Source organism: Synchiropus splendidus, chromosome 15 (assembly GCF_027744825.2).
Source record: "Synchiropus splendidus isolate RoL2022-P1 chromosome 15, RoL_Sspl_1.0, whole genome shotgun sequence".
NCBI lineage: Eukaryota > Metazoa > Chordata > Actinopteri > Syngnathiformes > Callionymidae > Synchiropus > Synchiropus splendidus.
The window spans coordinates 3,748,799-3,760,954 of NC_071348.1; the positions used below are offsets into that span (position 1 = coordinate 3,748,799).

The 12,156-nt window shown below is 47.1% G+C and overlaps 1 protein-coding gene across 1 annotated transcript in view; it reads left to right on the forward strand.

The window, feature by feature from the left end:
- Positions 1–217: 217 nt before the first annotated feature.
- Positions 218–12,156, forward strand: part of nphs1 (NPHS1 adhesion molecule, nephrin) — a 39,182-nt gene continuing 27,243 nt past the window's right edge. Inside the window, exons 1-4 of the mRNA XM_053843852.1 lie at positions 218–359; positions 552–695; positions 10,727–10,849; positions 11,938–12,019. Of these exons, the coding sequence (XP_053699827.1) occupies positions 218–359; positions 552–695; positions 10,727–10,849; positions 11,938–12,019 (491 nt within the window). The remainder of the gene's footprint in view (positions 360–551; positions 696–10,726; positions 10,850–11,937; positions 12,020–12,156) is intronic.

Sequence of the window (12,156 nt, forward strand, 5' to 3'; positions counted from 1 at the left end):
TACATTAATTGTAATAAAAATGTAACACCTTGAAAATTACTTTAAAATATTATTGCATCAAATATTTACATTTTAAGGCAGTGTAAAAGGACATACATATTAGCCAAAAGGGCAGTAAGAAAGGCATTACTTACCAAAGAAGAAAGAAAATGGTTGGAACAACTTGAACTGATTGAAGAGTGGAAATAGTAAAAATAACATTAATAACAGCAGAAACATGACGTCGCGTCTGTTGGTTCCCTCTCACCCCATGGGGCCACACTTTGCCCTGGTCTGGGGGAAGAACATGAGGGTGAATATTGGCTGGTCACAGGAGGCAGAGCAAGGGATGTTATCGGCGGTCCATATATCTCCTCTGGGTACTCCCACAGGCCGACTCAGGAGCAGGTTAATTGGAAAGTAACCCGAGCGACTGTGAGCCGTTGGCTTCTGCGACAGGCGGCCCACAGAGTGCAGCGCTCCAGGCGCGTCTGCTCTGTCGCCCTTCAACCCCTCTGCAGGATTCTCTCCTGTGCGTTGCTCGAGTAACTTCTTCTCCGTGTGTGTTGCAGGACAGTTCCATCTCAGGATCGACGATGCCCAGTTTGAAGATGAGGCATCCTACGAGTGTCAGGCGGCCCAGTCTGAGAGCAGCACGGCCATTATGTCCAGCTCCGCCTGGATCACCATGCAGAGTAAGACAGTTCCCCGCCAGGGTGAGAGAGTGGGGGTCCTTCCGTGCCCCACAACAACCTCAGGTTGTTTGGTAAACCAGCAGTTGCTGCTCCATTCCCTGCAGGTCTGAAGAGTACTGACTTCCTCTGTCAAATATTTTTCAAATACCAGCACGCCTACTGAGTTTTTCAGGATAGAAGTATTTTTTTAGTATGTTCTATCACGTTGAGTTTTTGCATTTTCAAAACATTTCTTCATTGTCAACAGCAGCCTCTATAAATTTCTTTATTTGTGCCACATGTATTAAATAAATAAATAACCAATAAATAACTTTGTTGCTCTGCCATCATAATATGATGCAATTGAGAGTTTTCTATATTAAAATTAAGGTATTTTTCAGATCTATTTAAACACTTTCTCCAATATAAACTCATTCATTTTGAAGGTCTTTAAATCAGCTGTAGATTAATTTCAGCCTTAATGTTTTTTATATGCATATTTATAATAAACTGATATCTTTTGGACAGTATTTTATCTTCAAGAAACAAGTCTGTATTTTTATCTTTTTCATTAGATTTTTTATTTATTTATTGTGGGCTCCAGTGGTTGTCTATCTCTGTGTTTCTTCCAATGAACTGGGAACAAAACTGCCCCAGTTTAAACAGGGTCCACCTGTGATGCAGATGTAAGTCTGCTCTCACATTCTCATCGCGTGGTTTAAAAAAAGTAATTTACAGTCCTGAGATAATGAAATGATTTCTGGCAAAGTCTTCAGTTTGAAGAGCCAAAAGCACCATTATGAATGTGAGGCAGAACATTGAATTAACTCAACGCTCACAGAGGCAGTGGAACCGGCCGTTAGAAAGAGTGATCCTTCCGCCTGTCTTGACTTTCAGGATTTAATATCTGTTCATGCAATGAATGTGTCGTTTGCAGCCAGCAGAGTTGCACGTGTGGGATGTGGCCGGGCAGCTAATGCTTATTGATGGCTGGAGAAGGCGCGGTTCAATGTCAAGCTCAACTGGGAAGAAAAGGTCCAATACCGATGGGAGAAGGCGCCGTCCGAGTGGACCGCCTTCCTCCATTGATCCCTGGCCCAGTTCTGATGCTCATGAACCGTGTGTCCCGGGTCAGAGAGGACCCCAGCCTAGCAAGGTCACCTCTCCATGGTGAACGTTCAGGGTGGCCTCTTCAGCCCCTGCATCCCAACAGCGCCCATTTAAGTGCAAAGAAAAAAAGAAAATACGTAGGTTTTCATTCTGAATTTTGCGCTCAGAAACTGTCCTGGAAAACACTTGCTCACTTGCTCAGATTTCTTAGACGGTGTTTCTACTCATATTATTGAAAACAAGCTCTGAAATATTAAACGTACTATAATGTCGGTGGTTGAATTCATTTCTGAACTTGTTTGCTGATTTATTCATGCTAAACCGTGTCAACCAAATGAGTTCAGACTTTGAATCGAGGAGATCAAAGTCACTGCCGTCTGCAGAAGCTGTTACCACGAGATGCTACAACAAAGTTCCCATCCTCACAGCTCTGGTATCTGATCACCAACTTCTTGAAGTGGATGGATTTGTGTCTTTTGACAGCCAAATCTTACATTATGGAAAAGAGTCATAGCCTCGCCTCTCTGGCCGCCATACTTTACCCGCTAAGTCAATGCTTTGGCTAGTTTTTCTCACCACATTCCTACTGTGCTTCTGCTTTACTCAAGAGCATTATAACACTAGGTGTTGCCTGAGACGACTCAAAATTTAGGGTCACACTTCTTTGGAAAGGTGAGAACAGGTACAATGATATATTTGCCTGGGAACAGTGATGGTTATCGGTATCGGCCTAGATCAGTATCGGCTCCAATCCAGGCTGATATTAGTCAGTATTTATCAGTTAGCATTATTAACAACTGTTTGAGTGACAAGCAGAAGGTATCGGCTCGGGTCAGTATCGACCGATCTTCAAGGCTGCGGTGTCAGAATCAGATGGGAAAACGTGGTATGGAGCCACCCCTAATTGTGGCATGTGGGGCCACATACTTCTCCATCTCAGGTCCAGCTCAGGTTGATCAGTCGTGGCCCTCACAGAAGTCATGCGTTACCCATGAGCTAAACACGCTAGCATCCGTCTGCAGGGTTATTTACTTGCTCCACAGCTCTTTCGCTTGTAGCGCTTGGCTCACTCGGTGGTAACAGCATAATGACCCTCAACGTGAACCAGCCGGAGCAGCCGCTGGTTCTTTACCACCGCTGCGGCTTGGAAACACAACGCTGCTTTAGTTCCAGACATTTCATCTTGGGTGAATTATCTTCAGGTTTCACACTCTCATTCAGCAGTGATGGATCAGACGTCGACGTGGGGAGAGATGAAGTTGTTTAGCAGCACTGGACCACCTGTGGTTCCGTTGTACCGGCCATGTGGGAGCAGACCCATATGTGGCACGGACCGTGCTGCAATTCCTTTCACAGAGTTCATTCACTCACTCCCACTCCCCCCCATTGTTGCCTGTGAAGTGTGTTTTTGAGCGCAGGGGGGGTGTTGCCGTGGTAATGTCCATGGTCTCGCGCTCCTCTGGGAAGAAGGCAGGTTTTTCTGGCATCAATGGGCCCGAGGGAAGGATGTGGTGGTGCGGGCTGAAGAAGAGACCTCAGACGTCTCTCTTTTGACTGACAGTGTGCCGCCGTCCAGCAGCAGGTCGACACCTGCAGCCACAGCAGGCTGGACTCCCACATTTATCAGCTCTGTTGCATGGGCGCCCCGATACACAGAGTCATCCGAGTTGCTCTCAGCGGCGTCCACAAGGTCGACTTGTGTGGGAACCGTGTTTGGGTTGCAGCAGGCAGAGCTGGCAGACGTGTTAATCATGTCTGAAACTGCCTCTCACCAGTTCGCTCAGGTGCTTTGTTTATATCTCCCAGCCTTTTCTGGTTTCTCCTGCGACCCCGAGCTTCCCGCCCCGCCACCCGAGTCCCACACCAGCAGCTGAAGAGTGTTCCATAACTTGTATTTTCCACAGTCATGATAGATGGATGGCTTCGTTAATAGGAAACACCAGAATGATTTTATGAGCCAGTCGTAGAACCAGGTCATGCTCCTCGAGCGTTTTAAGAAAAACCTCAGCCTCGGAAAAGAAAGTGAGGCGATGTCAAAAACTTTGACAATTTCTACCTCCAAACTGACTGAGGAAGTGAAGTATTTCATTTCGTCTCTTTACGTGACTGCTGTGCTTCCGCCGTGAGTGTTTTTTTAAAGGAAGAACGAGGCCACTCGCCAGACTTTATTTGCTGATTCAGCAGAAACATAAAACAGAGACATTTTAGCACCGCTGCAGCCCCATTGGTGCCTTAAGAAGTACGGAACAAGGACATTGCTTTAACTTAGGGACAAAAATGTGAACTAGAAAGGCACTCAGAGAGCACCAACCTCCGTACTCCGTGCTGTACTTCAATAATAAGGATTACTGTTGAGGGAGATTGCTCCCAGCAGACAGATTTTCCTGAGAAATTTATTGACATTTGACAAACGGCAGCAAAACACAAAATCCTTTGTGGACGTAATGAGATGGTCTTGAGGAGAGGCGGCACCTAGTGGCAAGGCAGCCAAATTTTATTGGTGAAGTCCCATGAGTTCTGGGCCACATTTGGGCCAGAATTTCACAAAGTTGGATGCAGCATATGAGAGGTGACGCGATTTTGTGCTTTCAGGAAATTGTTCCGTAGATGGTTAAGGAGCTTCTATGCTTTTTAAAATGTATGAATTAATCGTATTTATTAGTTTTTTTGCGACGAGCAAAGTAGCTTCATTGAGCACACATACATACAAAAGGTACAGATAACTTGTGACAACACAACAAAACTTAAGCCCGGTCTCTAGCTTGAGTAAAAACATGTAGCATCATGGTTGCCAGTTTTGACTTCATCAGCACCTTTCTGCTCAAACTATGGACAGAGACTATATTGTCTATTGTCATATTTAATCTGTAAATTGGTTTGCCTTTATTTAATGAGCTATGTTGCTAATGTAGCACAGCTCTGAGTGTCTATTCCGGGGGTGGGAACGTAAATTCCCCAAGGGGCCACATCACATACTGTGGGGAGTCGACTAGCCAAAATTGCCGAATTGAAATTTCAAATTTTTCAATTGAAATTTGTCACTAAAATATTAGGAAACGCGGACAAAATAGGAAAAAGTGTAATTACTCCATGACTTTGGATACGTGATATATGTCATATATACTGTTTTACTTGTAACATATTTTATTAAAAGATTCTCAGTACGCATCAAAAGAACATTGTTTTAATGTCAATGTTGGAGTCAGAACTATGGTTGAGTCATGGAAATTACAAGGACAAGAAGGACAAGAAATAAAGTTAAAATTATTTTGTTTTATTGAGGGATAGAGTATAATCCTCATAAGGGCCACATAAAAGCAGGGAAAGAGCCGCATCTGGCCCCCGGGCCACACTTGAACTCACTTTTACCGTGATTTTAGCTTCTATATGTAACAGCTGTTCTCCGTTCTTTGACACTTGTGCCGTCGAGGATGCGGACCGTGGAAATATAGGCTACATTAGCCAGCCGATCTGTTTCACGTGGTCCGGATTAACCGGCGCCGTTGGATGGAGGGCAAATCTGAGGAAAGCAGAAGTTCTCAGCCGTCTCCGTTCTAAAGGCCCGTTTGTTCCACCCCACCAGATTAACTGATGCGGGCCACATGACTAATCCAGCGCGGGATAATGAGCTGATGAATTCAATCTCCTGTTATTGCTGATCTGGGACTGAAACTGTACATCTTTGGGAAGAGCACCGTCTCAGATGAGATCCCCACGGCCTTCTACATCAGGGCACCACAGACCCCTGGCCACCCGACCATGGCCACATCCCATCAAGCCCTGCATCAAATCAAAACACCATAAAGTCTTTATGAGCAGATCCAGAGGAGGACGGGGGAGGGAGGGAGGGAGGGAGGCAGAGCTTGCTCATCATATAATTGGATGTTTCAGTCAGTGGGAGTGCGATCATGACCAGCTTAACTCAACCTGAGTCCAAACAGGCCGTAAATATCGGCCGAGCTGTCAATAAGACACATCTGCTGGGCTACAAAAAGATGCTTTATAAAGACATATTTATTGGTGCGGCACAAGTGTGTTTTGCTCTCTGCAGCGCTCAGATAAGGGATTACTGCAATAGGCAGATCAAGTGGCGGTGAGTAATCCATGACAATAACAACCTCTTCTCCCTTCAGTGGAAGCCCCTTCCTGGCTAAACTTACCCCAGCGCCGCCGTGCCAGCCACGTACCTGACACAGCCTCTGTCTCGCGTGATACCATTAGCCTTCACCTTTAATCCCATTAATGAATATTCACTCGCACCATTCTGCGCCCGCAAACTGCTTTTTCTCATGTGTTCGGCTGTGAGACGGCGTTACTCACCCGGCGACGGCGCTGACAGAAGTATGTCACGTCTGTATGTGTATGTTTGCAGTGCGCGCTTCAGAACCAGCGCTGTCATTTGGAGAGGGTTTTTTTTTGCAGCAGTTAATGAGTCTATCACTTGAGAGTATTTAATGAGCCGCCGTTTTATGATTTCATGTTATGAATAATGGAACAACTAATAAATGGGGTCATAAGAATGTAGACCGTCGCCACTGTATGTGTGAACAGTAATGACAGCTGCTGCTGCTGACACAAGATGGAAACCAATTTGATTTTCAGCCTCTGTCTCTTCTGAGCGCTGGTCTTCTGCGATAAGTCAGACTTGTTTCTGGGACTCCCAAACCTCAATGTGCAGAATTTCTCCCTGCACCTGGTCTGACTGATAGCAAGGGTCTCAGAAGGTGCCCTGGTTGGAGAAGAGGTCCTCCTTGGACTGGAGGAGTATCTTAGGGGCCTTGGTTCGGAGTGTACTGGATGGATAGGGGCACCAGCTACCTTCGCAGATGGTCTCTGTTTGGGTGGGGGCCACCTGCATTTTGCTGTGTGTGATCTCCAGAAGCTGCTCAAAATAGACCCTCTACTCCCCCCACATGGAAGTCATTGGGTGAGACCCTGACTATGTGGACCTCAGTCCTCCACAGAAGAGCTAGAGGAGGTTCCTGGGGAGACTCACATCTGGGCCTCTTGACTTTGCCTTGATCCCACATGGAGGAAAAGGTTGCTTTTTATCGTACTTCTAGTGAGTTTTCAAGGCAGACTTACCTCCGTACTGATCCATTAATGACGACTGAAGCGCTTACTTTTTTGTTTCAGAATAATCGCCTGATTTAAAAAAAAGATTCCAGCCTAAATACTTGTACGACTTCCACCCTGAGCTCAAGTACAAACCTTCACTTCAGAGGTTCAGTCTTAAATATGTCAACAGCCAGCTGAATGATTCTCTTTTTTTTAATGTTTTTCTGAATCTCTGGATTTGCCTTCACACACTCCGGGCCCCTTCAAATGGCTCAGAAACCTTGTAACTGTTAGATCAATATAAAGGAGGGGTGCGGTGGCACAGTGCCACGCGGCAGCCGGCATCCTAAAAAAAAAAAAAAAAAAACACAATAGTACGACGATTCTAGTCGACCCACTAGAGAATAGATTCTTGACTGAAGTGATAGCAGTTCCGTTTGCTTCAAACTCCTGTCATGTGACGTTGCAGGGGGCCGAGCTTTGGCAAGATGTGTCTGCTAGCATCAGGAACGGGAGCCTTTCTGGCACAGTGGCGCCTCATACGAGTGATCATGTGCTCCAATTAGAGAGAAGGTTTCATTTCATGCAGGCGCTGACACCACACTGACAGGAAGTGGATTAACGTAAACGAAACGTTCTGAACCTTCACATTGTGAGCACATACAAACACCCTTTTCACGCGTGTCTTCCTGAGATTAAAGGCTCGGTGAGCAGTGCGGCGATGAGCCTGTTTGATCTTGAAGTCTCCATTGTTTTCATTATTCAGCAAAATATGTTTTCGCAGATCACTGTTGCCCTCTGATCCCCCCCTCTTCTTTCAGGGGAGAACCGTCCCGACGGCACACACAGGTGTTTTTCTCTTGCTTGTCTCCACATTCATCTGGATGTGCCAGTGTGCAAACATGCTTGCACTGAAGTCTAAAATCGCGGCAGGAAAAATAGCTTTTCAGTGCACGCACCAGCACCGGAGGAAGAGATAAGTGAAAAGAGCTGCTTATGCATATAGATGTGCCTGTTAATCTTCTTCTTATCTGCCTTATCCTTCCACGTGTATTTGTCTAATGAATTGAATTTGGTGGTTTCCCGTGCGTACGGCAGCCTCCCGTCCGCCGCTGTGTTTATGCATGGGCCTTAATAAGACAGGTGGAAGGCAGACAGGGAGAAGGAAACGTGGAGGAGCCGACAGACAAAGAGGGAAAGTGCTTCATTACGGCAACAGCGTGTTTGCTGTCTTGTTTCTCTTCTGAGTGCATGTCTTCTAAATCGAAGTGAATCTGTGTTCCGTTGTTCGCGTGCGGCGTCGCATTTGTTCCAACCTGTCGAAGCCCGGGTTCGTCTCAAATGGGCTGAAGAGGTCACAGGGTCTGTCATGTGATGGATGGAGCGCACACCTTCTTCCCCTGCGCCTTGACTGCAGTGGTCAAGAAGGATAGTCGCGCGGGGAGAAGGGGACGGGACTGCTAGGACGGAGCACACCGGAGATCAGAGTGGGGAGGAAGGGCGGGGGTGGAGGGGAGATACCTGCCCACCTCACTGGGGAACATATAATTATTCTTATTGGCGGATTTGTCGTGGTGCCAGGCGCTGGCGGAGCACAACAAGTGATAGTGGTCCAGGCTGGAGTAGATTGAGAGTGCAGGCACTGTCAATAGATGCACGGCCCAGTCATCTGCCTGCTGTGGATGGGCGAGGTGGGCAAGGTGGGGGCAAACAAATGCATCTCATTACTGCGGTGTGTGTGCCTCTGCTGTGCTCTGGGTAACCCATCACAGTCCACACAGATTCAATTGCTTCTTTTAAATCAGTTTGAAGCTGAGCCACATCTCATCTGTCTCAATAGCAGAGTGGAGTCAGTGGTGCGCACAGCAACAGCGACTCCTAGTGGCGCCGCGATAGTGTCATGTGGGACAAAAGCTGGTGGGGGTTTTTTTGTGTGTGTGTCGGAGGTGGCGTCATTTCTGAACTAGACAGTGAAGTTCAGCGAAAGGTCAGGTATCAGAGAGGAAACATTCGGTTTGCTCGGCTGGATGATAGATGAGAATATCAGAGGGGGAGCTCATGTGGAGAGGAAGTTGGTTTGTGCACCTGAGGAGGAGTTGGACCAAGAATGTTGGAGATGGAAGCACAGCCAGGACGTGCAGGGCGGGTCCCAGTGGAGGACGTTCACAGACAGGATGAAGCAGGACAGGAGCAATGATTGAATCACGGAGTGTGAAAAGTGGTTTAAACAAGCCGAATTAGAAAGATAAAAACCCACGGGCCAAATTCACCCTTTGCTTCCTTGATATACGGCAGATTTTATTTGGGTTTTATCAGGCAGGGTGATGCAGATGGATGGACGTCTGTCATCATTTCACAGGAATGCAGTTTTGACAAATGAATAGCAAGGCAGATGAGATGGAGCACAAGTCTTAGAGGTGGCTGAGCTTTTGATGCTGCAGGAAAAGCTGGGGTCGACCCGTCATGGAGCCAAGGGAGGAGACTTGACTTGACTTGTTTGCCGTCCTTTGACGTTTTTAAAACAATGATGTCACAGCCACATCTCCCCAGTCTTTCACCACGAAAACCCTTCACAACAATCCTTATACTTGGAGCGACGTGATTCCGAGCCGACAGTTGTCAGGTTTCCAGTGTAGCTTTTTTCATCTGTATTTATAAACAGCGCCTAAGTTTCTATGCGCATCCCTTCTTCTTCGACTTGGCAAGAGCATTACGGCGCCTCACAGAGGACTGGTATCTGTCCTACATGTCATTTTTGGTGCTCACAAGAGGACACCTGTAATGACTCTCTGCACTCTTTAAGGGTAAAAGACAGATGTCTTTGTGGCCTACGACGTGTTTTGCATGTTCTCTGTTACACAGAATCACAGAATGAACAAAATCTCTGTTCATTGAAGAGTCTGTAGTTCATGGTCTCAGCTATGTAAAAGTCTTTTGGGGCCACATGACATCACTGGGATCGACCCGTCATCCCTGCCCATCATGGAGCCAAGGGAGAGGTGCAGCTGAGCCTCTCAGTGGGGTAAAACACCTGGGATGTTTGGCAGTGAGAACGGGGGGGGGCAAAGGTGAGTGAGTTCATCTCTGAGACTGGCTGGATGAGCCAGGTGTTTTTGGCAGTGTGGGCACCTTCTGTACGTGGCTGAGGACGCCACCACTTGTGTCTGATGTGACCTCCGATAAGACGACCGTGACCGGCGGGTTGCGCGCTCTCAGCTCTCCTTCTCCACTCGACGGTTCTTTGCTTTTTTTCCATCTTTCCCAATCTGAACTCTGCTCAGCTTCGCTCTCTCTCCTTTGAGAGCCTCCATATTGTTCCCCCTCACTCACCCACTCGCTGAAGGTTGCTTAATTAAACGTGCAGGTTTAATAACAGCCGCTTGATTGAGCTGTTTGTTCGCAGGGAATCTGAAAAAAAAAGTCTGTTTGATGGAACATTCCTGACACATTTCTTAATTTACTGCCAACATAAATGGTTCCTTTGTGTCAGCAGCCATGTTTTTCTGCCGCTGAAGTGACTATTTATGGTCAGAAGAAGGGATTGACGCGTGGAGCAGCGCAGAAGTTAGGACGGCTTTGATCCAAACAGAAAGCACATATTTAGCTCGGGGGGAGGGGGGCTGAGCTTCCCCCAGTCTTGGCTATGATAGATTAGCATTGGATCGGCGTCATCACAAACCTAATCCTTTTCTTGTTCAAATGTGTTTTGAATCACAAGAAAACATGAAACCGTGTGTAACAAATCACTCAAAAGCTGACAGCGACATTCGACTCATTTCGAGATGTAGGAAACGATTACTATCATGTCGCATGCTAATGTGCGTGTCAGCTTTCACTCAGCGAGACAAATGAGACACAATGAAAGGATGGAAGGCTCCATTAAAACGCCGTCTTCTGCTCTGCAGTTCCTCCGTCGCGGCCACACTTTGAGGTGAGCGTGGCTGAGCCCTGGGTGGCGGGACGGAAATACGCCGTCGTCTGTGTCGCCACTGACGCCAAGCCGGAAGCTGACATCACACTTTTCAAGGGTGAGTGTTTTGAGTTGGAGCCAGGAAGTGATAGAACGGCAGGTGGGTTTCGGTATGAAAGACGTTCCATCACTTTCCTCACGCCCCACTTTAAGGCCCATTCATGCTCCCTTTACGTACAAAACTGGACCTGTCCTTTTCCAAACCATGTTACCGCCACCATGCCTCCTTTACATTGCTGTTCACCAATATCTCCACCAGGGGGAGCAGCCCAGAGTCAACTCCAAAACCAACATGGCAACTGTGGAAGAAGCATTGATCATGTAGCCCTTGCTCGAAAGAGGAAACAGAGGCAGCGTTTGACTATATCGCCACTAGAGCTATGTAGTAATAACAACACTGCCCCCCATGGTTTGCGCTGGCACTGCTCCGTTTGTCGACATGCTGCTGGTTCTTCTTCCTCAATGGCCACCGAGAACTTGACTCACTGACTCCACACGAAGATGAAGTCTCTTGTATCCACTTGAGTTGTGAGTCCCACTTCCCGTCCAAGGAACTGGCGCTGTCGCCATGTACCAGGATCAACAGACTTGTAAACACTGGTTTGGCGTCCTTGTCATTTTTGGTGTTCACAAGAGGACACCTGTAATGACTCTCTGCACTCTTTAAGGGTAAAAGACAGATGTCTTTGTGGCCTACGACATGTTTTGCTTATTCTCTGTTTCACACAGAATTAAAAAAAAGTCACAGAATGAACAAAATCTCTGTTCATTGAGGAGTCTGTAGCTCATGGTCTCAGCCATGTAAAGGTCTTTTGGGGCCACATGACATCACTTCCGGGCGGGTGAATGTGGCACCGCTGACATACGCTAAGATGTACCCAGCCCGGCTCATTAATCGTCTTGTATCCTTCCACCGTATTTTCCTGTTTCCGCTCTGGAATTATTTTAATCTTCCCACTGACACCAAATCAGTTTCAGTCCCAAATATTTTCGACTCTGCCTCCTAATCCTAAGCGCCTTCTTGAATTTTCTGATTAAATATGTTTCATATGTTGCAGTGTTGAGTACACAGGAATTACACCCTGTATTTGTGTCGCTCACGCTCGCCACTGCAGCCCTCTCTCTGTCCTCCATTGTGCCTTTCAGACGGAGTGGAGCTGACAGGTGTGGAGTCTGTCACCACGTCTGGCTCAAAGGATAAGCTCCTGAACACGCACGCCCAAGTAACGTATGTCTTCATCCGCCTGCCGGAGTCATTCTCTTCACCAACCTCCTCATTGCCTCCGAATCTGTCTTTGTTTTCATTTCTCCTGTTCCCTCTCACGCCGCACAATGGATTCCAGCACTGTTTCTTTGGCACGGTGC